Source organism: Hyperolius riggenbachi, chromosome 4 (assembly GCF_040937935.1).
Source record: "Hyperolius riggenbachi isolate aHypRig1 chromosome 4, aHypRig1.pri, whole genome shotgun sequence".
Lineage (NCBI taxonomy): Eukaryota > Metazoa > Chordata > Amphibia > Anura > Hyperoliidae > Hyperolius > Hyperolius riggenbachi.
The window spans coordinates 473,793,200-473,820,982 of NC_090649.1; the positions used below are offsets into that span (position 1 = coordinate 473,793,200).

Consider the following 27,783-nt stretch of genomic DNA (forward strand, 5'->3'; position numbering starts at 1 on the left):
GGAACAGATTTCCAATATGAAATCTATTGAAAATCGATCTGATGGCATTTTTTTGCCATCAGATTTCCATTAGGTCCAATGCAAATTGATGAGCAATCTCATCAGATCGACCTAGATTTTCCAGTATGTCAGATCGATTGAAATCGGCCGCAAATCGATCGGGCAATCGATTTGCGATCGATCGGCCACTAATCGGCTGAGTGCATGGGCCCCTTTACTGCAGGCAATGTGCGATATGAATTGAATTCTGGCGGCTCCGCCCCCCCAGCTCCTCCCCCTGCCCCTATTGACTGTTATCCAGGGACACGGGTACACCCAGAGTAGTTTGTCGCAGCAGGAAAGCAGGAATGAACAGCACAAATCCCTGCTTTCCTGCTGCGACGAACGACTGGCTGAATTACGTGTGTCCCCGGCTGCCAGAAGCCAATAGCAGGGGGGCAGGGGGAGGAGCCAGGGCCGGGGGACAGGAATGGAGCCGCCAGGATTCAATTCATTTTGCACATTGGCCGCAGTGAGACGGCCACTTATAATTTTGACCGGCCAGAACCCGAATTGGCCAGACTTCGGGTTCTGGCCATAACCTATATAATTTTCATTTTGTTTGTTGTGTGTTATATATGCAAGTCTGTGTAGGTAGTAAGTGCGTGCTGACGTACTATATATGTATGTATGTGAGGGTGGTAAGCCTGCATACATGTGTGGTATATATGTAAAATAAAATAATAATACATTTGGTAAAATACCACATTCTGTATTGTAGACTCTATTTTCCTAAATTCACTAAGATTTTTGGATGCTCCTGCATCGGGCTATTTTTTAAAGATTTTTTATTTATTTTTTTTAACATTTTCTGATGTCCTGTCCGGCAGTACATCGGTACCAATGGTTTGAGAGTGGGGTGGGGTGGCTCCTCCTATCGGCTGTCCACTTTGCCTGTTCATTTTTTCCGAGGGTCTCATAGTTACGGATAGCTCCAGGCTGGTCTTAAAATACTTAACATTTCACTTGTTTTAATGAATGCTCTTGTTTTGGGAATTTATTTATTGAGGTATTTACCAAACAAGGCGGTATCCCCCCCCCCCCCCCCCCCCGTGCAGTGAATTAGTATTTGTCTACGTTTTCTGCTTGACCGATCGTGGTAATGCTTAGTGATTTGAAGCCTATGTATGCCTTTGAGGGTGGTATGTATGTACTGTATAGGCATGCAGGGTATATTTGTATGTATCTATTTGGTATGTGCCCCTCTTCTCCGCGGCCTCAGCAGTTGTGTTATAAGCACATTCCTGAAGCTTCCAGCTGGGACACCTTGTAGCAGACCGCTAATGCTGGGTTCACACTAGGACAGGTGCATGCCGTGACATATGCGGTCATTGTCCACGGCGCAAACCCCCTGTTTAGATTTGCCCGTTGCATTGGACATGTCATTATAGCATTGCTTCCGTCCAAGATCTGTACAAATTGTGTGGATAGTGACTTTTTGCTCTGACACTGCAATGCAATGGACTTGGCTTGTTACTTATTTTCCACACCTGGATAAATCCATTGACTGGCACTGCACTTGGACATTCCCATCTAGGAATCCTGTGGAATAACTATTTTACATGCATGTACAGTAAGCAAGCTGAAACAAGTTTCTCCATTAATCCCTGCAGTTTATGGAAGTGAGGGAATTGCCTTTTTCTTAGCAGTTGCAAAATTGTACGTTAAAGGGAAACTGAAGTGAGAGGGATACGGAGGCTGCCATATTGTTGTGCTTTTATACGGTACCAATTGCCTGGCTGTCCTGCTTGACCTTTCATGATTCTGTAGTGTCTGAATCACACCCCTGAAACAAGCATGCAGCTTATCCAGTCAGACGTCAGTCAGAAACACCTGATCGGCTGCATGCTTGTTTAATTTCTATGGCTAAAAGTATTAGGGCCCGTTTCCACTAGTGCGGCGTGCGTCTCGCAGACGCATACCGCACTGAGCCGGTGGGCGGGATCGCAGGCGAATCCCATGAGCCGTGCCATGCACGGCTATGGGATTCGCAGCCTCCGTGGCGAAATCTGCGGGGGGTTCCGGGCGAATCGCTCCCGCAAGCGATTCCGCCGCGGCGCCGTCATCCCCTATGGCGGAGTTTCCCTGTGCGAATGATGTGCGGGGAAACTCTGCCGAATCGCCGGCGAAACCGCCCTAGTGGAAACGGGCCCTTAGAGGCAGAGGATCAATAGGACAGCCAGGCATCTGGTATTGTTTAAAAGGAAATAAATATGGCAGCCTCCGTATCCCGCACGCTTCAGGTGTACTTACTTTAGCATTTCTGAAGCCTTGTACTGACGCTTGATTAAGGGCTCTTTCTCACTAAGACGTTGTGTTAGATGCGACGTTAAGGTCGCATAACGTGCCCCTAACGCAACGCACATGAGCTTTGAAGTTGGACGTTATATAGAGCCGCGTTATGCGTCTCTTGATGCGTCCGTGATGCGTACTTTTTGGCGCATACTATCAGACGAAAACGGCGCATGCGGCAAATAAAAATAAAAATTAAAAAAAAAAACGCACTGAGCATGTGCAAACATCCGAACGCAGCCACATACGAGTATAACGCCCAGCACGCTGCACGTTCATTTACCGTGCAGTGTTAGGCCCGGTTCACACTTGCGGTTTTGCAAAAACCGCACCGGATGTCCGGACCGCACCGGAGCCGGATCGGACCTGAACCGTACGGTTCCTGTCCGGATCCGGTCCGGTTGCATACGGTTTCCGTGCGGTATGAACACGGTTGCGGTCCGGATCCGGATTCTAAAAGAGATAACAACCTGTATAAAAACAAAAAAAAATGTTGGGGTCTGGGAGGTCAGCAGAAGGGGGACCTGTGGAATCAGGCCCTCCGCTGTTTAGCACTCACCTCCACCTCCAACATGCTGCCAACATCTCCAGCTCGTGCTGCTCCACTCCAAAATGGTTGCCCATGTGTCCCCGATACAATATCGCCGCAACAATCCTCATAGGAAGTGGGGTAGAACATCCGGATTTTTTGCCAGTGTGTTGTGCGCTCTCCGGTTCTCATTGGTTTCCATTGGCCGGATGATGCAGTCCGGCTCCGCCCCGGATACGGCTGCCGGAGGAGCCGGACCAAAAAATAGCGCATGTTGGAACGGACACCGGAGTCCGGATCCGGTCCGGCTCCGGTCCGGACGAAACGGACACATGTGAACCCTGGCATAGACTTACATTGCTATGCCGTGCGTCCGTTTCGTCCGGCCAGCATGCGGTGCGGCTCCGGCACGGCTATTCCGGATAGCCACCGCTAATGTGAACCGGGCCTTATACTCCAACACAACTGTGAACAGCCCATTGATTTTTCAGTGCTGTGAGTTGGGCTGCGTTACAGGCTGCTGTAACATGCGCCTGTAACGTCCCACTGTGAAAGCAGCCTAAAGTCTGCCGAGGCAGCCGGTAATGACCTCCTCAGCCAATAATCAGGCATGTGCATGGCAACCGCCAACCTGCAAACTCACCCGAGCGATGGCCGCTTCCTTTGATCAGGCCACTCCCCCCGCCTGCTGCATGTGAAAGCATGGCTATGGTATTAGTCACAGAAGCAGGACTGCCAGGCAAATGGTATTGCTTAAAATTAAATAATTCAGCCTCCATATCCATCTGCATTCAGGGAAAGAGGAATTTGGAGGCAGCCATATATTTCTTTTAAGCAATACCAGTTGCCTGGCTATCCTGCTGATCCCCCTGCCTCTAAAGGTGCGTACACACATGCGACTATAGTCGTTTGTAACGATCGTTCCCCGATCTTTACCAACGACGATCTTTACACAAAACGAACCACCGACTATTAAGGCCAACGACTAACGAGCCAAATCGCTACAAAAGAAAGTTCTGTCTCGGCGGATTTTAACCAACGACGATCGTTTGCAAAAGTAGTACATCGTTGGAAACGGTCGTTCGTACTAGGCTTGACATGCGCATTTCACAATTTCTCCATGGAACTTTCCATTTTTATGCGCAGGCGCAATAGTTGCTTTACGTGATGTAACGTTCGTTCTAACGATCAGATCGTTACACACCTTTTAAAACTAACTTTACTTAGGTCGTTCTTTCATCAATTAAAAGTTCGTTCATCGTTCTCAACGAACGATCGTTGTCGCATGTGTGTACGTAGCATAACACTTTAAGCCATAGACGCTGAACAAGCATATGCAGATCAGGTGTTTCTGACATAATTGTCAGATCTGACCAGATTAGCTGCATGCATTTTTTTCTGCTGTAATTCAAACACTACTGAAGCCAAATAGATCAGCAGGGCTGCCAGGCAACTGGTATTGTTTAACAGGAAATAAATATGGCACCCTCCACATTCTTTTCACTTCAGTTGTCCTTTAAAGGAATCATCAGGCAAAAACCCTCCCCCAGCTCTGCTTACCCGCAGCTTCCTCCTCCCCCTTGCAGCCGATATGTCCCACACCGCATCTCCGCTCGCCAATGCAGAAGCCGACCTTGACTTTGTCCTTATTGCACCTGCACGAGTGCTGCTGTCAATCAAGCCTATTGATTGATAGCGCAGCCGCAGAACTACTGCGCCGGCACTGTACACTGTGGACAATGTGGACTTGATTGGCAGCGGTGCTTGCGCAGGCGCACTAGAGGAGTTCGGCCTCTGCACACGGCGGGGACCCCGGGTCAGCGGCTACGAGTGGAGCTGCCGCGTGGGACATATCGGCTGCAAAGGGCTGGAGGAAGCCCCGGCTAAGTAGAATGGGGAGGGAGGGTTTTTTGCCTGATGATTAGTAAGATGTGCATTGCAGACTAGATAGTATTGTCCGCTTCCTGCCTTGTAGTGAATATTCTCAGACACCCACCTTGCCATAGTACATCTGTAAGGTGGGAGAGTGAGCCTACGGCTGGGATTGTATTACATCTGCCGTGGATCACCTTCTGTATCAATGGCAAGCCGGATATATCATTCTGGAGACAATTCTGCTGACGCAATGATGTCCGCTAGTTCTAATTACCGCTGCGGGAGCTTTCTGTAGCTATAAAAGGAATTTCATTACTGATTTTCATTGGGGATGGTCAATAATTATTTATTATTATTATTATTATTATTATTATTATTTATATAGTGCCGACCTCTTACGTAGCGCTGTACAGAGTATATTGTCTTGTCACTTAACTGCTGCCACTGAATCCATCCTCTGCTCCTCAGTCATGTCTGCTATGCTGGTGGAAAGGCTAGCGACCGGTACAAACTGCAAAGAGTCATTAAAGTGACACTGAAGTGAAAAACATAAATTATGATATAATGAACTGTATGTGTAGTACGGATAATTATTAGTAGCAAAGAAAATAGTCTCATATTTTTATTTTCAGTTATATGGTTTTTATTTTATATCATTGCATCATTCTCTAATATTTGCAGTTTACACACTACACTCAGCATTCTAAATTATTTCACAGAGCAGGCTAGTGAGCTTTTGAACTTTACTCTGCAGAAAAAAAACAAAATACACTGACAGACACTTGAGATAACAAGCTTCAGAAGACAGAGCTCTCTGCTCACAGAAGCTCTTTTGCATAGAATAGATAACAACTGCAGTTTCTGGAGTTAAAAAAAAAAAAAAAAACCACAGACACTTACCTGGGGCTTCTATTGGCCCCCTGCAGCTGTCATGACCCACGATGTCCTCCGATCACTCGTTCCCCACTGCCAGTCCCGGTCTAATCATTCCTTCAGCGAGACTACAGCTGCGTGGCCGTGGCCGCTCACGTGCTTGCTTCCGCTCGCGTTTCCGATTCCCTTTCAATGATGCCACCTCTTGATCTCCTCTACACTGCCAGGTTGAAGACGAGGGCCACCCGGATCTCCCATGACCGCTCCCACCCAGACTGTTGCTTCTTTGAATGCCTCCCATTGGGTCGTCGTTCTGGAACTATTATGTAGAAACACTAGGTGCAGGAACTCCTTCCTCCCCCAAGCAGTTCTGGTAAATGCCAGTTACCCAGCCCCCCACCACATCCCCAAATTTGCCTACTTTGGACTTCACAGCTCCCTCTGGGTAGTACTGTCCCAAGCCCCGGAACTTAATTGCCTCAATTGCTTGAAAACTGTTAAAAAGTATGCCCCACATGCCTGCCTTAACCCTCCTGTAATTGCATATCTTTGTGTTGTACTATTTATTGTACTATTGGATGTATGTAACGTCTAAGTATTTTTTTTTTTTTTTGCCTATGTCATTATTATTGACAAGCAAGCAATATCTCCCTTTGTGCATAGAACTCTGTTAGGCCTGGAACCAACTAGAGCGCTTTTTGAGCGTTTAGGGAGCGCTTTAAATCGCTAGCGACTTACGCTCTGCCAATGTACATAAATGTAACAAATTCACAATATCGATTAGCAAAATCACATCGCAGGATATTCAGCATTTTGGGAGCGTTTGCGCTTCAATGTAAAGTATTGAAGCGCTGGTAAATCACTCCTGAATCGCTACACATATAATTTTTTTTACGGTTTGCAGTAATTTAAAATCGCACACAAATCTCTAAGGGCCCATTTCCACTATCGCGAATTCGCATGCGTTTTTCGCATGAAAATTCGCATAGCAATACAAGTGAATGGGACTGTTTCCACTTGTCAGGATTCTTTTGCGTTTTTCTGTGCAGAAAAAATTCGCATGGCAGAGCCATCAGAATTCGCATATCGCATACCGCTATGCGAATCGCATACAATGTATTTAATAGGAAATTTACATGAGGTTTGGGTATGCGAATTTTCGTGCGAATTCGCATGAAAATTCGCATTGAAACAATGGAAAAGCACACCAGCACTGCCATGGTTAAATTTGCATACATCGTCATCCATGCGAATTTTCATGCGAAATCGCATGAAAATTCGCATAGACCCGCATGCGAAATTCGCATCCGCATGCGCATTTTTACGGCGGCGATTCGCACCGCACAAGTGGAAATGCAGCCTAATACATTGAAAGTACCAATCAGAATTAAAATCTCAAATCGCTACACAATCGCTGGCAAAAAAGCTTACACTTTTTAACATCGCTACCAAAATCGCCGGAAAATGCTCATGAAATCGCTTGCAAAGCTCTAATTATAAATGTTAGCGATTGTGCTAACGATTTGTAGTGGGTTCCAGGCCTAACGAACATTTCGTACAGATCACTTGACAGAACTAAAGATGTCGCCACCCCTGATAGATTTCTGAATGTAAATCAGGGAGAGAAAAGATTTTACAGCGGGCAAACATTGATTAAATAATCTATAAAGGAATATTGATAAAGAATAAGCAATTTTTATTTGTTACATTATTTTTACTACAGTTCCTTTTTTAAAAATGTTTTGTTTCCTTGCAACATAGTGTACTTTACACTACAAAAAGAAAAACCTTTTATCATCGGTTCGCTATCATATATAATACAGTGTTCTCCCCAGACATTTCTTCCAACCGGGTGGCATGAAAAAATAGCCGGGTGGGGTGAGATGAGAATGGAAGGCCGGTGCTTCTCTGCACAATTCTGCTTACAGCAGAGGAGGAGGTGAGCCGATGACAGCCGGGTGCTCACCAAAACTAGCCGAGTGGAGCACCTGGCTAAAAGAGCCTGGGAAGAACACTGTAATAGCTGGCTAGTGTACTGGTTACGGGTATTGTGTCTGACACAGACGACCAGGGTTCAATTCATGGCTCTCCCCATTTCAGTAAGCAGCACCTATTAGGTAAGGAGTTCTTGGGCGAGACTCCATAACGCTACTGCCTACTGAGTTTGCTCTAGTTGCTGCCTCACAAGCGCTTTCAGTCAGACAGGAGAAAAGTGCGATACAAATATTGGAATGATAATTATATGGTATTTTCTCAATGAAAGTTGCACTATATTTTAACTTAATTTACGTTTCCACCTTTGTCTTGCAGCACACGTCGCTGGATGGGTACCCCGAGCCTCACGTCCCCCCGACCAAGTCTAGCAGCCGACAGAGCCTCCCCCGCTGCCGTAACTCCATCGCCTCTACCACCGATGAACAGCCGCACATCGGAAACTACCGCCTGCTGAAAACCATCGGCAAAGGCAACTTTGCCAAGGTGAAACTGGCCAGACATGTCCTCACAGGGAGAGAGGTGAGTGTGAGAGGTTCAGCGTTATCCAGCCTGAAACATGATGATGTCATCGTCTCTCTGGTGCGTTTCCTGGAACTGCGAGGCCTGGCGGTCTCCTCTCAGTGTCCCGTCTAGCCAGAAATTGTAATTACACTCCTCCGAGAATTCTCAGGAATAAAGGGCCAGCAACAAGCGCAGGATATTGGGGCCCATTTATAGCGGGGAAAACGGGCTGCTTGTGAGAAAAATGCTAAACCTTCCCAATCATCATTTTCATTATCGCGCTTTTTATAAAAGTGGCAATGAGGTTAAAGGACACCTGAACTCAAAATGTCCTCTCTGCTCTACAAGATACGGAACAGCGTAATAACCTTTAAATAAAAAACATTTCTTTGTTACACCTGATACAAATCCTAAAATAAATGTGCGCAGTTTCTACTTCCTGATTCATGGAAGCAGACATATTGTTTACAGCCTGTGCTTTCTAATGGGCTTATCTGTCATCTCTGCTTTGGCAGTCATGAGACACAGGGGAGAGGTCATATTGCAGTTGTGATTAGACACAGAGGAGGGGGAATTAGACAGGCTAAACTTTCTAAATACATACAGGGTGCATTTCTCTATGTATTTATTCAGTCTTGTGCAAGAGTTCAGGCCCACTTTAAGGACACCTGAGTGAGTGGGATATGGAGATTGCCAAATAAATTTCCTTTTAACCTCCCTGGTTGTAACTCCAAGTCAGGTTCGGGGTGGAAAAAATAAGCCAGGAGCGGTCATCCCGAGCATGACTAGTGGTAGCCACCAGAGCTGCTCAAATCCGGAACCGGGAGACATCCGGATAGTTCCCTATGTGGGGTGGGCGGGGGGGTCAATCTTAACTGTCTGACGTCTTCTTCGGTCCGTCCCTCGGCGCCTCCCACGATGCGGTCCATGCGCGTCACGTGATTACAAACACTTCCTCCTTCCGGGTTGAAGGAGGAAGTGTTTGTAATCACGTGGAGCGCATCGTGGGTGGCGCCGAGGGACGGACCGAAGAAGACGTCAGACAGGTAAGATTGACCCCCCCGCCCACCCCGCACAGGTTTACTGGGAGGTACCCGGATAGCAACTATCCGGATGTCTCCTGGATCCAGATTTGAGCAGCTCTAGTAGCCACCAGGAGGTCTATGTAGAGCCTGCAGCGGGCATTTGTAAGGCCTCATTTACACGGTACAATTTTCCTTCAGATAGATATTAGGTATATCTAATAAGAAATTGCATCATGTGTAGACGTCCAAATTGTTTCAGATCAATTTTGCGATACATTTTGCTTTGATAAGCACCCAAAATCTATGGCAGAATCTCAACACACAAAACAATCTTGGTTGTACAGATTTTACAAATCTATGCAGTATAAGGGCCGACAGATTTGAAACTACCTTGAATGATTGATTGGATAAGCTCCTATACTACATGAAAGTGGTAAGATTGAACAACCAAGATTATATGGTGTGCGTTGAGCCTAATCCGATTGGACTGGTTGGAAACTATCTAATAGATCAGTCTAATACAGGCTTTCTCAACCAGGGTTCCTTGAGGACTCTGCAGGGGTTCCTTGGCATTTTACCCCATCGTGGGGGAAGTATAAATGAGCTCACTATAATAGGTGATACTGTAACAAGAAACACTAAATTGGGGGGTCGGGAGACAGTATAATGAGTGGCAGTGTAATAGGAGATAGTGAAATTAGCAGCCTAACCTACTTAAAGACCACGCCTCCTGAAAAATAAATGTAGGGGTTCCCCGAGACCAAAAAATTGTTTGCAGGGGTTCCTTGAGATCCAAAAGTTATTTTAGGGTTCCTCCAAGGTAAAAAGGTTGAGAAAGGCTGGTCTAATAGATCCGATCTGACGCAAAATTGTACCGTGTAGATAAGGCTTAACTCACCTCACCTGGGATCCAGATGCCAGCCGCCAATCTCTCGCCAATCTCTCTCCGGTCCTCGGAGGCTCTGCATCCCTCAGGTGAGATCGCAGTTTGTTGTCATGACGACACACCGCGATCTCACTACATGGTCACAGCGCCACCCGGAGAACGGAGGGAAAATTGCAGCGCTGGATCCCAGGGAGGTGAGTAATGTGCAGTACTGCTGCAGATCTCTCTGCAGTATGATTCCCCCCCTCCTGGTCTTATGGTCTAAAAGCATGTGAAAAATTGCACCGCTTTTAGACCCTAAAATCCAGAAGTGATCATACCACCAAGGAGGTTAAACAATACCAGTTGCCTGGCAGGCCTGCTGATCTCTTTGGCTGCAGTAGCGACTGAATCACACACCTGAAACAAGCATGCAGTAATGCAGTAAATCCAGTCAAGCATCTGACCTGCATGCTTGTTCCGGGTCTATGGCTAAATGTATTAGAGGCAGAGGATCAGCAGCATAGCCAGGCAACAAGGTATTGTATTGCTGTGCAGCGGCATCCCCCCCGCGCCTTCCGATCGCCGCCGGAGATCAAACCCACCAAGAAATCCCGTTCTGAACGGGATTTTCTTTAGGGCTTCCCCCACCGCCATGGCGACAATCGCAATCACGTCGTGACCTCACATGGAGTCCCGGTTCCCCACTGCTTTTACACATCTCTCAATATGTAGTTTCATTTTATGGCCGTTGTACTTGAACAGTAAGGACACCTTCTTTCCCTGTAATAATTGTGTAATGTTGTTTATTTCTTTTTAATTTACATTTAACAGGTAGCTGTGAAAATAATTGACAAGACTCAACTGAATCCTACTAGTCTACAAAAGGTAAGATATACTAGATTGGTTCATAGCAGATCTCACAACAAAGATGCTATACATCTGCCTAGACTATACTCCATTCAAAAAAAAAAGTCTTTCAGTGCCTCGGGCGATAGTGTGGGGCTGAGGCTGTGCAGACATGCTGCTAGCCTCCAGGCTATCAATGCAGACTGTTGATATGCAGGCGAAGACAGACGCTAGATTCTCAGCAGAAGGGGTTGTTATTGGCTGCCTCAGCTGAGTTCAATCTAGTGTGTATACAATCAGATCAATGGGCAAATGATTGTGCTATGGATTGGATTGTGAGCTCCTCTGAGGGACAGTCAGTGGCACGACTATGTACCGTATTTTCCGCCGTATAAGACGCACTTTTTCTCCCCAAAAAATGGGGAGAAAAAGTCCCTGCGTCTTATACGGCAAAGGCAGGGAATCCCCGACTTCCGAACGCCCGCCGATAGAAACCGCGACCTGCCATCACGTCGGGGATTCCCTGCACTGCCCCTTATGTGATGCTCTGCCCCGTGTGTGCCGCTCCCTGCCCACAAACCGTGTTTACGCCCGCAAACACCCGCCGCCGCTTGTGACTATGTTCCCTATGTAGTCCACAACTGCCGCGTATATGTACGCAAACACCCACCGCTTGTGTACATGTCCCCCCTGTGTGGTCCGCAACTGCCCGCTTGTGCCCTCGCTTGTGTCGCCACTTTCCCCCGGTGTCAATAGCTGGACCGCGCTCATCTTACCTAAGTCAGTGCCTTCTGCGGGGATCGGAGACCTGTCTTCACTTCCGCACTTCAGCTATAGTAATTGCTTCTGCTGCGTCATCAGCAGAAGCCTTCACTAGGGGGAGCAGCGAGTGTGAAGACAGGTCTCCGATCCCCACAGAAGGCACTGACTTAGGTAAGATGAGCGCGGTCCAGCTATTTACACCGGGGGAAAGCGGCGACACAAGTGAGGGCACAAGCGGGCAGTTGCGGACCACACAGGGGGGGACATGTACACAAGCGGCGGGTGTTTGTGTACATATACGCGGCAGTTGTGGACCACCCAGGGGGAACATAGTCACAAGCGGCGACGCAGGTGTTTGAGGACATAAACACGGGGAGGTACAATGTAGGCAGAATGGGGACACCTAGGGACAGAAAGACACACACTAGAGACATAATAAAGACAGCAGGACACGTACTGGGGACATAAAGGGAACACCTGGGGACAGCAGGACATACACTATAGGGACAGCAGTGAACATTCTGGGGACAGCAAGACACACACTAGGGACATACTGGGGACAGCAGAACACACATTAGGGACTTACTGGGGGCAGCAGGGGACATACTGGGGACAGCAGGACACACATTAGGGACATACTGGGGGCAGCAGGGGACATACTGGGGACAGCAGGACACACACTGACATACTGGGGACAGTAGTACACACACTTGGGACAGAAGGGGACACAGGATGACACCAATTGGGAGAGAACATCAACAAGATGCTTCTGGAACATGAACGCACCAGGTTTAGTATATTTATTTTTTTCCTTGTTTTTTGCCCCCTAAACCTAAGTACGTCTTATATTCCGGAGCGTCTTATACGGCGCGAAATACGGTACTCTGTAAAATGCTGCAGTAGATGTCAGTGGTAGGACATTACTGTGACTATGGAAGGGATTAGATTGAGGACTGAGGGCAGTCAGTGACATGATTAAGTACTCTATGTACTCTGAAACTGCTACAGAAGATCTGGGATTAGATTGTGAGCTCCCCTGAGGACAGTCAGGGACATGACTATGTACTCTGTAAAGTGCTGCAGAAGATGTCAGTGCTATATAAATACATAATAATATGGTAGGACTATGGTAGGGATTAGACTGGGAGCTCCTCTGAGGACAGTGGCACGACTATATACTATGAAAAAGCACTGTGCTTAATGTCAGCACTATAAACATTTTAAATAATAAATCTGATCAGATAAACATTTGACTGTTCTTCTGTTTGTATGTTTTTTTCTAGCCAGACAGATTCCAGCCCCTCTGATAAGACTGCAGGTGCATTTTGGGAAAACTGGAGTGTTTTTTTTTTTTTATAGTTAGACATGTTTTAATGAGAAGCAAATTGCATGGCGCTCCACAGACCTTGAAAGCAATTCATTAGTGATGCATTATTGATGAGGAGCCACTTCTGGGGCTTTTAAAGACCACCGAGGTGAATGAATACATATGCTTAACTCATGGGGCGAAAATTGCTTAGTCAGCCTTAAAGGGAACCAATTGGTGTTTAGAAGGTTGTAAACGGATCTTTTAAGCCACCATATTGCTCCATTATAGTGACCCTGTAGGTCAGTGATTTTCAGCCATTACCATGCTGTGACACATCAGGACAACACATCATCCTACATTACAGCCAGAAATAGAATATCCATTAAGGAATGAGTGTGTGCCTTACTGGAAAGCTGCCTGGTGATGGTTGGTCAGGCCATGCTAGCTGACGTTACTTTTCTGGTTATCTAGCTTGGCCACCTGGGACTAGTGCTGGGCTGGCTTGGCCTGGCTTTTGGTTTGATACTTTTTGGCTGGATACTTTTTGGCTGATGCTGGTACTGTTCTGGCATTGGTGACTGCTGGTGCTGTTTTTTCTGGTTAGTTCTAATGGTGGCCTTGCTTGCTTGGTGGTGCTTCCATTGGCCTTGGTGGCAGTGTCTTGTTTAAATTGGCTTCTCTGGTTGTGTTATGCTTTGATTGGCCTTACAGAATGGCTTATTTTTGGCAGTGATCTTGGTGACTAGCTAATCTCCTGCAGTGGTCTTGGTGCCTGGCTTATTTCTGGCAGTAGTCTTAGTGGCTGGCTTATTTCTGGCAGTGGTGTTGCTGACTGGCTTATTTCTGGCAATGGTCTTGGTGACTGGCTTATTTCTGGCAATGGTCTTGGTGACTGGCTTATTTCTGGCTGTGGTCTTGGTGCCTGGCTTATTTCTGGCAGTGGTCTTGCTGACTGGCTTATTTCTGGCAGTGGTCTTGCTGACTGTCTTATTTCTGGCAGTGGTCTTGCTGACTGGCTTATTTCTGGCAGTGGTCTTGCTGACTTGCTTATTTCTGGCAGTGGTCTTGCTGACTGGCTTATTTCTGGCAGTGGTCTTGCTGACTGGCTTATTATTGGCAGTGGTCTTGGTGCCTGGCTTATTATTGGCAGTGGTCTTGGTGCCTGGCTTATTTCTGGCTGTGGTCTTGGTGCCTGGCTTATTTCTGGCTGTGGTCTTGGTGCCTGGCTTATTTCTGGCTGTGGTCTTGGGTCCTGTCTTATTTCTGGTTGTGGTCTTGGTGCCTGGCTTATTTCTGGCAGTGGTCTTGGTGCCTGGCTTATTTCTGGCAGTGGTCTTGGTGCCTGGCTTATTTCTGGCACAGTTGTATAGGTGCCTGGTTAATCTCCTGCAGTGGTCTGGCTAATCTCCCACAGTGGTCTTAGTGCCTGGCTTATTTCTGGCTGTGGTCTTGGTAACTGGCTTATTTCTGGCTGTGGTCTTGGTGCCTGGCTTATTTCTGGCTGTGGTTTTGGTGCCTGGCTTATTTCTGGCAGTGGTCTTGATGACTGGCTTATTTCTGGCAGTGGTCTTGGTGCCTGGCTAATTTCTGGCACAGTGGTATTGGTGCCTGGTTAATCTCCTGCAGTGGTCTGGCAAATCTCCCACAGTGGTCTTGGTGACTGGCTTATTTCTAGCAGTGGTCTTGGTGACTGGCTTATTTCTGGACTTTTCATGGGGTGAAAAATCAAAGGGCCACATAGCTCCTGGAGGGCCGCAGGTCAGGCAGTAGGGCTTCACAGAAATCCATCCCCTGATCCCCGGTCATTACACTCCTTGTCTTACTGCTGAAGAACTGGTCCTCTTTAGCCACAAATCCTTTCCCTGTTCCCCGCCCACCAGAGAAGGAACCTCCTGGCCTTTGACATTCTCGGGTATAATCTCCGGGACATCTCTCTTCAGGCTGGAGTGCTGCGTGGGGGGAAAGTGGATTCATCAAACTGTCTAATATAACTCACCGCGAGATGAATCAGCTTGCTAAACAGATCGGTTTGAAGTGATATTTTCTGCCGGACTATAAATAACAGTGAGAACTCTCAGCCTCCCCCAGAACAGGCAGCGTGTGCAGCATTGATCGCCACATCGGCACAACGATTAGTAATCTTGACATAAACCGTACAAACTCTGAGATGTGCAACCCGATGGCTGCGGAAGTACTACAAGTCTCAGCAAAATGGGCCTCATTCATGGATGCTGCGTCCAAAGAGCTTAAAGGGAACCTAAACCGAAGTGTAAAACACGAGTTTCATTTACCTGGGGCTTCTACCAGCCCCCTGCAGCTGCCCTGTGCCCGTGTTGTCACTGAATGATCCTCCAGTCTCTCGCAGCTCTCCTCTTTCGGGCTTGCGAGTTGACCACTGCGCATGCTCCGCCCTAGCCGGGCACGTCAACGGGAGCATTTTGCGCATGCGCAGTAGAGATTTCCCCGTACAGTGGATACTTTCCACAGGAGTACGATCAGGAGGCGCATGGACCAAATGAAAGGGGGGGTGCTGCTGGGGACCGGAGGATTGTTCAGTGACGGCGCAGGTACAGGCTGGTTCCAGGGGGCTGGTAGAAGCCCCAGGTAAGTGAAACTTGTTACTTACAGTTCGATTGAGGTCCACTTTAACTTGTTACAAGGGGTGGGGGTCTGTGTTCACTTCAAGTTTTCCGGGGGGCCACTAAGCCTAGAGAGAGAATTTTTAGAACAATTGCAAGTTCTTGTTGCTGTCCCCAATGGACAGGATCACTCACTTCCTGTTGCCATTCTGCTTGCTGTCTCCAGTAGACAGATTCCTTTCCTGCTGCTATTCTTGTTGCTGTCCCCAATGGACTGTTCCACTCACTTCCTGTTGCAATTCTTGCTGCTGTTCCCAATAGACAGATCCACTCACTTCCTGTTGCTATTCTTGTTGCTGTCTCTAGTGGACAGATCCTTCCTGTTGTTCTTGTTGCTGCCCCCAATGGACAGATCCACTTACGTCCTGTTACTATTCTTGTTGCTGTCCCCAATGGAGAGATCCATTAACGTCCTGTTACTATTCTTGTTGCTGTCCCCAATGGACAGATCTACTCACTTCCTGTCAATATTGACATACAGGAAATGAGATGAGAACTCCTTAGTGGGGACACTTGCTTCAGAATTTTGAAGGAGAAAGTTTTGATGGGAGTTGCATTTGAATGAATAGAATGTACCTCTTGAACTTGCCAATGTGTCACTGCAGTTTGTCATGTTTTCTGCCTTTCTCTTCTTTGTGCTACGTTGCATTGTCTACTGCTGAGTTATCCTGTAGTGGAGAGACAGAGACGCTGCGTGGAAGAGGCCTTGAGTCATTGAATACGCACGGCGCAGTGTGTCACCATGGTGTGACTTTAGAAATTTCAACCACAATGCTAAAACCTTTTAATTGTTTTCTGATTTTTATTCTGTCAGCCACGCGTCTTCTTATTTGAGGCTCAGTTCACTCAAGGTCCGCTGGATCTGGAGCAGTAACGTTCTCGAATAGCACGATTACGCCATGCTGCTCCGCATTGCCGTTGCAGGATCTGCTACTCTCAGGATTCTATTGGAGGAATGGCTTTGCATCTGCTTTTGCAAAAAGCACTGTGCAGGTTGGATGTATTTGTTAAAGAGGAACTGTAGTGAGAATAACCTAGTTAACCACTTCACCCCAGGAGCGATTTCCACCTTTCAGTGCTCATTCTATTCATTTGTTAATAGCTTAATCACTACTAATCACCATAAAATGATCTATATCTTGTTTTTTTTCACCACCAATTGGGCTTTTTGGAGTTGATATTTGTTTTCAGTAATTACTTTACTTTCTATGCATTTTAAAGGGAAAAACAAGGAAAAATGAAAAAATCACTATTTCTCCAATTTCATCCAATATAGTTTTAACATAAACACTGCTACTGTGCATATAACCCACACATTGTATCTGCCTAATTTGTCCTGGTTATCACAAGATTTTAATTATATCCCTAGTACAAAGTATAGTGACAGTATATTATTTGGAAATAAAGGTGTGTTTTTTTTCTATGGTGTTTGTTCCCCCCCCCCCCCCACCCCCACTATTTTCACGTTCAAGTGCAGGAGTGCACACGCGCAGCAGCGGCACTGTTTGACTTATAAAAACGTCCTGGAGCCATTAAGAGGCCCTAGCAAGACGTTTTTATAAGTCAGCTTGTCATTAAGTGGTTAGTAATAAAATTGTTTATTTTTTTTTTTTTTTGTAAAGGATTACTCTCGTGAAAAAGAATGCAGTTAAAATCTGACAGAACTGACAGATTTTCACTAGCCCATCTCCTCATGGGGGGATACTCAAGGTTTTCTTAGTTTTCAAAAGCATTTCCTTATGTGCAGTTTAACTGTCAAGATACTAAGACATCAGCCAGCCTCCCTACTCACTTGCACACTTTTTGCCAGTTAGGGCTGGTTCAGACGGACGCTTGCGGAGCGTTTACCGCAAGCGTTCGGAACGTCGCGGTAAACGCTCCCATTCAAGTGAATGGGAGCGTTTACACCGAGCTTTTGCACGCTTTTACCCGAACACGGCGTTCGGGTCCCGATTTTCGTTCGCGTTCGAGCTGCCCCTGAAAGCGACATGTAGCTTCCAGGGAGCGGCCAACCGCGACGGCTAATGTTCCCCTTAAGGGAAAAAAAACGCGACACATCGGAACGCGACCGAAGGCTACTAAAAGCCTGACCGCGCAGCCGCCGCAACGCCCCCAGACGCGACGCCACGCAGACGTCCGTCTGAACCAGCCCTTAGGGTTAAAGTGGATCCGAGATGAACTTTTACTCATTGCATAATTGTATTCCTTTCCTATTGTTTATAGGGCATTCCTCAAGCCAAATACTTTTTTGTTTTTGTTTTAATACTCTAATCCAGCCGTGCCCAACCTACGGCCCGCGGGCCATTTGTGGCCCGCGAAGCCAGTTTCTGTGGCCCGCGCGGTGTCTGCCTGCGGAGGGGGAGAGGATCGGGTGGTATTGCGTAGTATGGCACTCGGCGGGACGCGCATACACCAGCATGTGCTTGTATTCAGCCCCGGGTAGTGCTGGGAGAGTCAGAAAGCCTCGCTCATTGGTTACTGCAGGAACCTTCCTCCAATAGGAATCAGCCTAGTTCCTATTGGAGGAAGGTTCCTGCAGTAACCAATGAGCGAGGCTTTCTACCTATCCCAGCACTACCCGGGGCTGAATACAAGCACACGCTGGTGTATGCGCGTCCCGCCGAGTGCCATACTACGCAATACCACCCGATCCTCTCCTCCTCCGCAGGCAGACACCGTGAGCAGACAACTGGACACGCTGTGTCAGCCCCACACAGAGCCGACAGCCCCCTCAGCCCCACACAGAGCCGACAGCCCCCTCAGCGCCACACAGAGCCGGCAGCCCCCTCAACCCCACACAGAGCTGGCAGGCCCCTCAGCCCCACACAGAGCTGGCAGCCCCCCCAGCCCCACACAGAGCTGGCAGCCCCCTCAGCCCCACACAGAGCTGGCAGCCCCCTCAGCCCCACACAGAGCTGGCAGCCCCCTCAGCCCCACACAGAGCTGGCAGCCCCTTCAGCCCCACACAGAGCTGACAGCCCCCTCAGCCCCACACAGAGCTGACAGCCCCCTCAGCCCCACACAGAGCTGACAGCCCCCTCAGCCCCACACAGAGCTGACAGCCCCCTCAGCCCCACACAGAGCTGACAGCCCCCTCAGCCCCACACAGAGCTGGCAGCCCCCTCAGCCCCACACAGAGCTGGCAGCCCCCTCAGCCCCACACAGAGCTGGCAGCCCCCTCAGCCCCACACAGAGCTGGCAGCCCCTTCAGCCCTACACAGACCTGGCAGCCCCCTCAGGCCCACACAGAGCTGGCAGCCCCTTCAGCCCTACACAGACCTGGCAGCTCCTTCAGCCCCACACAGAGCTGACAGCCCCCTCAGCCCCACACAGAGCTGGCAGCCCCCTCAGCCCCACACAGAGCTGGCAGCCCCTTCAGCCCTACACAGACCTGGCAGCTCCTTCAGCCCCACACAGAGCTGACAGCCCCCTCAGCCCCACACAGAGCTGACAGCCCCCTCAGCCCCACACAGAGCTGGCAGCCCCCTCAGCCCCACACAGAGCTGGCAGCCCCCTCAGCCCCACACAGAGCTGGCAGCCCCCTCAGCCCCACACAGAGCTGGCAGCCCCTTCAGCCCTACACAGACCTGGCAGCCCCCTCAGCCCCACACAGAGCTGGCAGCTCCTTCAGCCCCACACAGAGCTGACAGCCCCCTCAGCCCCACACAGAGCTGACAGCCCCCTCAGCCCCACACAGAGCCGACAGCCCCCTCAGCCCCACACAGAGCCGACAGCCCCCTCAGCGCCACACAGAGCCGGCAGCCCCCTCAACCCCACACAGAGCTGGCAGGCCCCTCAGCCCCACACAGAGCTGGCAGCCCCCCCAGCCCCACACAGAGCTGGCAGCCCCCTCAGCCCCACACAGAGCTGGCAGCCCCACACAGAGCTGGCAGCTCCTTCAGCCCCACACAGAGCTGACAGCCCCCTCAGCCCCACACAGAGCTGACAGCCCCCTCAGCCCCACACAGAGCTGGCAGCCCCCTCAGCCCCACACAGAGCTGACAGCCCCCTCAGCCCCACACAGAGCTGACAGCCCCCTCAGCCCCACACAGAGCTGACAGCCTCCTCAGCCAGCACACTACAGGCCACTCTGATACCATTGCTGCATTAATCTGCCCTGTGCATACACCCAAACAGCCACAAACTTCTCATTAAGAAAATGTGCTTCAAATGGTGAGTACAACAATTCTTATATTGTCGTTTTCTTTCCATTTCCAACACCATGTTAACTGTTACTAGAAAAACGTTAAACGTTTTACATCGAAATTTTGTATGCATGTGTTCCGGCCCTCGAGATTTTTCTTGATTTGAAGTTCGGCCCTCGGGCCAAAAAAGGTTGAGCACCACTGCTCTAATCTATATATATAAAATCGGATGTGGGTGTGTGTGCGTGTGTGTATGTATGTGTGTATGTGCCGCGATCACGCGAAAACGGCTTGACTGATTTGAACGAAACTTAGTATACAGATTCCTTACTACCTGGGATGATATGTTCGGGGGGTCTCACGGCCCCCCTGCACACTTGGGCGGAGCTACAAACAGCAAATCAGATTTCACCCATTCATGTCAATGGAAAAAATGTAAAAGGCTGCCATTCTCACAGTAATCAAGCAAGAGTCCCCACACTTGGCACAGTTGGTCACTTGGTGACCGAGGTTACAAATCCAGGAAAAGTAGGCGGAGCATAAAACAGCCAATCACATTTCAGCCGTTAATTTTAAATGGGAAAAGCCATTCTTAGACTGTTAATCGCAGGGGTCTCAAACTTTGACACACTTGGTCACTGGGTGAATGCGATTAAGATTCAAGAAAATGGGTGGAGCCTACAACATCCAATCAAAATTCACCTATTGATTTTCAAGGGGAATATTGAAACTACTGCCATTCTTACACTTTTAATGGCAGAGGCTTCAAACTTGCTACAGTCGGTCATTGGGTGACTGGGGTCCAAATTCACTAAAGGGGCGGGGCCACATACAGCCAATCAGATTTTCTTGGTGGATAAACTGCTTCCATTCACACATTTTTGATGCCAGGAACCTGAAAGCTCACAAACTTGGTCATTGAGTGACTGTGTGTCAAGGTTACAAAAAGTGGGCGGAGCCAAAAACAACTTTTACTGGGAAAATATAAACTGCAGCCATTCTCACACCGTTAATGGCGGAGTTCTCAAATTTTGCACAGTTGGTCATTGGGTGACTGAGATTAAGATTTTGGAAGGTGGGTGGAGCCTACAACAGCCAATAAAAAATTACCTTTTGATTTTCAAAGGGAATATTTCATCTGCTACCATTCTCTTATACTGTTAAAAGCAGATGCCTCAAGCCTGGTACAGTTGGACACTGGGTGATTAGGGTCCAAATTCAGAAAGGGGGCAGAGCCACAAACAGCCTGATTTGTTTATTTTTCAATGGGAATACACAAAGTATTGATACCAAGGACCCCAAAGCTGATAAACTTGATAATTGAGTGACTGCATGTCAAAGGTAGAAAAAGTGGGCGGTGCCAACAACTACATTTTTACATGGCAGGGTTCCCAAACTTTACACAATTGGCCACTGGGTGACTGGGATGAATATTCAGAAATGTGGGTGGAGCCTACAACAGCCAATCAAAATTTACCTATTGATTTTCAAGGGGAATATTTACATTGCTGCCATTCATGCACTCTTAATGGCAGAGGCTTTAAATCTGGTACAGTCAGTCACTGGGAGACTGGGGTTTAAATTCTGAAGGGAGCGGGCCAAAAACAGCCAATCAGATTTGTTTAATTTCAATGGTAAATTGCAACTTATTGATGCCAAGGACCCCAAAGCTCATAAACTTGGTCATTAAGTGACTGTATGTCAAGGTTAGAAATAGTGGGCGGAGCCAAAAACAACTAACTTTTTACATGGGAAAATGTAAACTGCAGCTTTTCTTACACTGTAAATGGCAGGGTTCTCAAACTTCACACAGTTGGTCACTGGGTGTCTAGGATTAATATTCAGAGAGGTGGGTGGAGCCTACAAGAGCCAATCAAAATTCACCTATTGATTTTCAAGGGGAATATTGAAACTGCAGCCATTCTTACACTGTTAATAGCAGAGACCTCAAACCTGCTACAGTCAGTCGTTAAGTGTCTGGGGTTCAAATTCAGTAAAGGGGCTGAGCTAAAAACAGCCAGATTTCTTTGCTGAATAAACTGCTTCCATTAGCACAATTTTGATGCCAGGAACCCAAAAGCTCACAAACTTGGTCATTGAGTGACTGTGTGTCCAGGTTACAAAAACTGGGTGGAGTTAAAAACAGATTTTTCTGGGAAATTGTAAACTGCAGACCTTTTTCACTTTTAATGGCAGGGTTCTCAAACTTAGCATAGCTGGTTCCTGGGTGACTGGGATTAATAATCACAAAAGTGGGTGGAGCCTAAAAATGCCAATAAAAAATCACATGTAGCTTTTCAAGGAGAATATTAAAATTGCTGCCATTCTTGCACTGTTAATGGCACAAGCCTCAAACCTGGTACAGTTGGTCATTGGGTCACTGGGGTTCAAATTCAGAAAAGGGGACAGAGCCACAAACAGTGAATCAGATTTGTTTCATTTCATGGGAAAATACAAATTATTGATGCCAAGGACCCCAAAGCTCACAAACTTGGTCATTGAGTAGTGACTTTGTGTCCAGGTTACAAAAAGTGGGCGGAGACAAATACAAATTTCACTGGGAAAGTGTAAACTGCAGCCCTTCTTACACTGTTTATGGCAGGGTTCCCAAACTTTGCCCAGATGGTCACTGAGTGACTGAGATTAATATTCAGGGAAGTGGGTGGAGCCTATAATAGCCAATCAAAATTCACCTGTTGATTTTTAAGTGGAATATTTAAATTGCTGCCATTTTTACACTGTTAATAGCAGATGCCTCAAACCTGCTACAGTTGGTCATTGGGTGACTGGGGTTCAAATGCTGAAGAGGGGGTGAAGCCACAAACAGCCAATCTGATTTGTTTAATTTGTATGGGAATATACAAATTATTGTTGCCAATGACCTCACAGCTCACAAACTTGGTCATTGAGTGTTTGTGCGTTAAGGTTAAAAAGTGGGCGGAGGCAACACCAGTCAAATGCATACACAGGCAACGCCGGGTCATCAGTGGGTGGAGACAAATACAAATTTCACTGGGAAAATGTAAACTGCAGCCATTCCTACAGTGTTAATGGCAGGGTTTTTAAACTTTGCACAGTTGGTCACTGGGTGACTGGGATTAATATTCAGAAAAGTGGATGGAGCCTACAAAAGTGAATCAAACTTCACCTATTGCTTTTCAAGAGGAATATTTAATTGCTACCATTCTTGCACTGTTAATGGCACAGGCCTCAAACCTGGTACAGTTGGTTATTGGGTGACTGGGGTTCAAATTCAGAAAAATGGGGTGGAGCCACAAACAGCCAATCAGATTTTTTCATTTCAATGCAAATTTTTGATACCAAAGACGGCAAAGCTCACAAACTTGGTCATTGAGTAATTGTGTGCTAGGGTTAGAAAAAGTGGGTGGAGCCGACACCAGCCAGATACATTCCCGGGCAACGCCGGGCAATCAGCTAGTTCCCTATAAACTAAACAAGCCTTGCCCACAGGTTTTCAGAGAACCTTGGCATTTTCAGAGAGTAGCAAGGGCTCATGGGAGCTCAGTCTGGGCAGGAGGAGGGGGGGGGGGGGGGGTTAGTTTTTTTTCACAGGCTGAGTACTGAAGATGCAGATAAGCTTGCTGTGTGTAATGTTTACAAACATGGCTGCTGTCATTGTATCACAGGAAGAAATAAGCATATTCTATTGAAGCTGTTTGCAGCTAGATTTGCTGTGTAAACTATCTAAACTTTAGAGAAGATATATAGAGTAGTTACTTTTTATGGTTAATTTTTCTTCTCGGATCCACTTTAATTGTGGTTAAAATGTTTTTAATGCTGGGAATACACAATGTGGATTTCAGTGGATTTACTTCCCAGGATTCCCGGCGTAAAAGTGGCTATCAGTCATGTTTTGCATCGTTTAATGTCCTTTTCATTTTTGTGCGAGTTTCCTAGTCCCCTTCTACAACCCCAAAACATACAGATAATTTAATCAGAGGTGCCTGGCTCTTCTACTGACCACCTATGCTATTGCTCCGGTGTTATTGCCTGATGAAGTGGGATCAAACCTGCGAAGTGCGTTGCATAGTCCCCCGGAGTATGTAAATAAACTTGTTGTATTTGACAAACACATTGACAATTTTTGTGTCTGCTTGGAGGAGGTAAGTCCACCACTGCCTCCTCATGTTTTAAACTTTTTAGATTCTTTGGCGCCTCTGTATCCATACTACGCTAGATAATTTAATCTGTTCCCGCAAAATTGGCCTCAGACTAACATTAAGGGGCCCATACACTGGTCGATTTCAGCCATTGATCGATCGGAAATCGATTCTATCGAATCAGCCGATCGATTTGCGGCCGATTTCGATCAATTTGATTTATCTGACAGGATAGAAAGCAGCAGATCGATGGCTCATAGAGTTGCATTGGATCTAATGGTCCAATAATGCATTTAGATCGATTTCCAATAGATTTTGTTCTGAAATCTATTGGAAATCTGTTCCTAGTGTGTGGCACACATCAGATAGATTCCTGCCAGGCATCTGTGAGAAATATATCTTCTGGTCGAATCTGCTGCAAATCTATAAGTGTATGGCCACCTTTAGACGATGACTGTGGTGTGAGCTCCTCTGAGGTCAGTCCGTGATAAGATTATGTACTCTGTAACGTTCTGCAGATTATCTACTACCTGATAATTTACTAATGTGTGTTTAGATGTTACCATGGTATGTTAAAAATTATGTCTAAAGCTACCCATACACTACGTCGATTTCCCATCGATATACACATTAGATCACTGTGATCGAATCTGTTGGGAAATCGATTATGTAAATGTTGACCAATCGATCGATTTCCATCCGAAATCGATCGATTCAGTCAATCTGTCCCGGGGGAAAAGTTGGCTCGATCGCAGGGCAAGTCGGGAGTGCTTCGTTGGTGGCAAACGATTCCGCGGCGACCGACGCAGCATAGCGGTAGCAAAACATTACCTGTCCGCCGGCGTCAGTCCCCAGTCCGTGCTGACTTTCTCCGGCTGGCCTGTCTCCTCTTCACTTCCTGTCTCCTCCTGTGACAAGCCGAAGTTCAAACAGTTGAGCGCCCTCTGGGGGATGGGGAGAGGAGCACGCAGGGGACGGCGAGCAGGCGGCAGCTGCACAAATTGTGAATCGATTTCAAGCTGAAATCGATTCAAAATCTGTGTGCAGTAATGGGCAGTCATTAGATTTCTCTGTGATCAGATTCGATCAGAGAGGGATCGATCTGTTGGTCGATCTGGTGACAATCCACCAGTGTATGGCTGCCTTTAAACTTTTTAGACCGCATGACTAGAAGCACAATTCAGGAAGTCGGTTTCCCAACTCTGTGGGTGAGGCTGCTGCTTGGATTGCATCATCCTGCTGTTCAGACTACAAGTGGGAGGAGCAGAGACCGAATCTCTAGGAAATTTGGAGTGACTATTATGCTGGATACACACCATGCGTTTCCGCATCGAATGCATCCGTCGATACGCGTCAATTCGATTATTTCCGAGCATTTCTGAACGCATTTTGATGATTTTTAGGTCGATTGCCATGTAAAGTATGGCAAATCGACCTAACGATCCATCGAAGCTTGAATCGGACATGTCGGAAATAATCGAATCGATGCGTATCGACGGACGCATCGAACGCGGAAATGCGTGGTGTGTATCCCGCATTAGAGACAGTCTGTGGTGCAGGAGCTAGTCAGTATCTGGGGTTCTCCCCAGATATTTTACAGGTGATTTATTTGCCCTGTTACTGCCTGGAAATTTCCTTTTAAGTTGTAGCAGAATACTGGCCTATGACTCATTGCTTACACTGGGAAAATGACTCATCAGTAGTCCAAGTCATCTGTGGGCCTGATTTCCCAGGGCATCTTCAGAGATTTTCAAGCATCTCCGCTGGGGGATGTCATGTAATCCAGTAAACTGACTATTGTTTATTCATTTAGGAAATCCTCTTCCTGTGGCTGCTGCCTGCGCTTATCTGTACATCTCTGCGCAGTCACTGCTGTGATTTGATATGATACAAGCGAAGGTGGAGAAACGGCAGATCAGATCTTTAAGATCCCTAACCACTCCGCTCAAAGTACCGTGATCGCTTACTTCCTGTGCGCGCCTGTCATGTAGTCTCGTGATGTCGTGAGCAGGAAGGAGCGCCACTGTCGTCATGTGGACCTTGCTGGAACCGTTGGGTGGTGAGTATGTAGGTTAAAGAAGTACTATAACCCATAAAAGAAAAAAGCGTTACCCCCCCCCCCCCCCCTGCAGACTTTCTGTGCCTGCGCCGGAATAAAACTATCCTCCGATCCCCCGCAGCGGCTCGGTTCCAGCATTTGTGACTTTAATGCCGCAAGCCACTGCGCCTGCGCAGCCCTGGCCACGAGCGTCCTTGCCTGCGCTGACATCACCCAGAGCTTCCTGCGCAGGCGCAGTACACGTATTGACCCCGCAGCAGGTAGCTCTCGATGGCGTCAGTGGGAGTGAGGAGGTGCGGTCAGAGCCGTGTAGGCGCAGTGGCTTGCGACATTAAAGTTACAGAAATCGGACGTGAGCCACAGCACAGACTGGGTCACAGTACTCCTTTAAGCTACGTACTCGCCATCCAATGGGTCCAGTGACTTTTAGCCTCCTCTGCCTCTAAGGCCTCTTGCACACTGCAAGTGATTCCGATTCCGCTTTTTAATCAGTTTTTACATCCGATTCAAATTCCGATTTGCAGTTTCCTCCCTGCACACTGCAAATCGGAATCGGATGTAAGAACCGATTAAAAAGCGGAATCTGAATCGGAATCGCTTGCAGTGTGCAAGAGGCCTAATACTTTTAGCCATAGACCCTGAACAAGCATGAAGCAGATCAGGTGATTCTGACATTGTCAGATCTGGCAAGATTTAGCTGCATGCTTGTTTCTGGTATTATTCATACACTGCAGCTGCCAAATAGATCTGCTGGGCTGCCAGGCAACTGGTATTGTTTAACCACTTTACCCCAAAGCGGGTTTTACCCTAACGGACAAGAGCGATTTTCACCTTTCAGTGCTCATCTCTTTCATTTGCCAATAGCTTAATCACTACTAATCACAATTAAATGCTCTATATCTTGTTTTTTTCACCACCAATTGGGCTTTTTAGGGTTGATATTTGTTTTCAGTAATTACTTTAATTTCTATGCATTTTAGGCTGGTTTCACAGTAGGACGTTACAGGCGCACGTTAGTGCAGCCTGTAACGCAGCCCACCGCACAGCAATGAAAAATCAATGGGCTGTTCACAGTGCCCACCTTGCGTTACTCAGTAACGCTGTGCCATAAGACAACGTACTGCATGCAGTACTTTATAAGCGGCAGAGCCGCGTTAGACTGCTTGCACATGCTCAGTAACGTTGGGGAGGAGCGGAGAGCGGCCAGGCACATGGCTAATTAATATTCACTGCACTCAGTGACGTGCAGTGTTTACTTCCTGGAGCGGCCGCTCTGTGCAGCGATTGGCCGGGCGAGACCACGTGATGCCGCATGCGTCCAAGAGTACGCATCACGGCATCACGGACGCCAGAGTGAGCTGCACAACGCGGCTCACTCTGACGTCCACATTAGAGAGCACCAGGCGTTTCAGTTAGGGGCACATTAAGCGACCATAACGTCCCCTAAAACGCAACGTCCTGGTGTGAAACCAGCCTTAAAGGGAAAAACAAGGAAAAAATACACCATTTCTCCAATTTCATCCCCTATAATTTTAATATAAACACTGCTACTGTACATAAAAGCAGCACATCTTATCTGCCTATTTGTCCTGGTTATCAGAAGATTTTAATTATGTCCCTAGTACAAAGTATGGTGACAATATATTATTTGGAAATAAAGGTGAATTTTTTTTTAATTTTTATTTTTTTTTACTATTTTCACGTGCACGCGCGCAGCGGCAGCAGCACTGTTTGACTTATAAAAACGTCCTGGAGCTGTTAAGAGGATGTTTTTATAAGTCAGTTTGTCATTAAGTGGTTAAAGAAAACCTGTATCGAAAAAAAAGGTCCCCTGGGGGGTACTTACCTCGGGAGGGGGAAGCCTCTGGATCTGATTGAGGCTTCCCCTGTCCTCCTCCATCCCAT

At 47.4% G+C, this 27,783-nt stretch overlaps 1 protein-coding gene across 5 annotated transcripts in view; it reads left to right on the forward strand.

Annotated features, from left to right (window-relative positions):
- Positions 1 to 27,783, forward strand: part of MARK1 (microtubule affinity regulating kinase 1) — a 193,052-nt gene that overhangs the window by 68,570 nt on the left and 96,699 nt on the right. For all 5 annotated transcript variants that reach the window (XM_068232921.1, XM_068232923.1, XM_068232922.1 and 2 more), the window contains exons 2-3: positions 7,919 to 8,122; positions 10,829 to 10,882. In XM_068232921.1, coding sequence (XP_068089022.1) covers positions 7,919 to 8,122; positions 10,829 to 10,882 — 258 coding nt within the window. The remainder of the gene's footprint in view (positions 1 to 7,918; positions 8,123 to 10,828; positions 10,883 to 27,783) is intronic.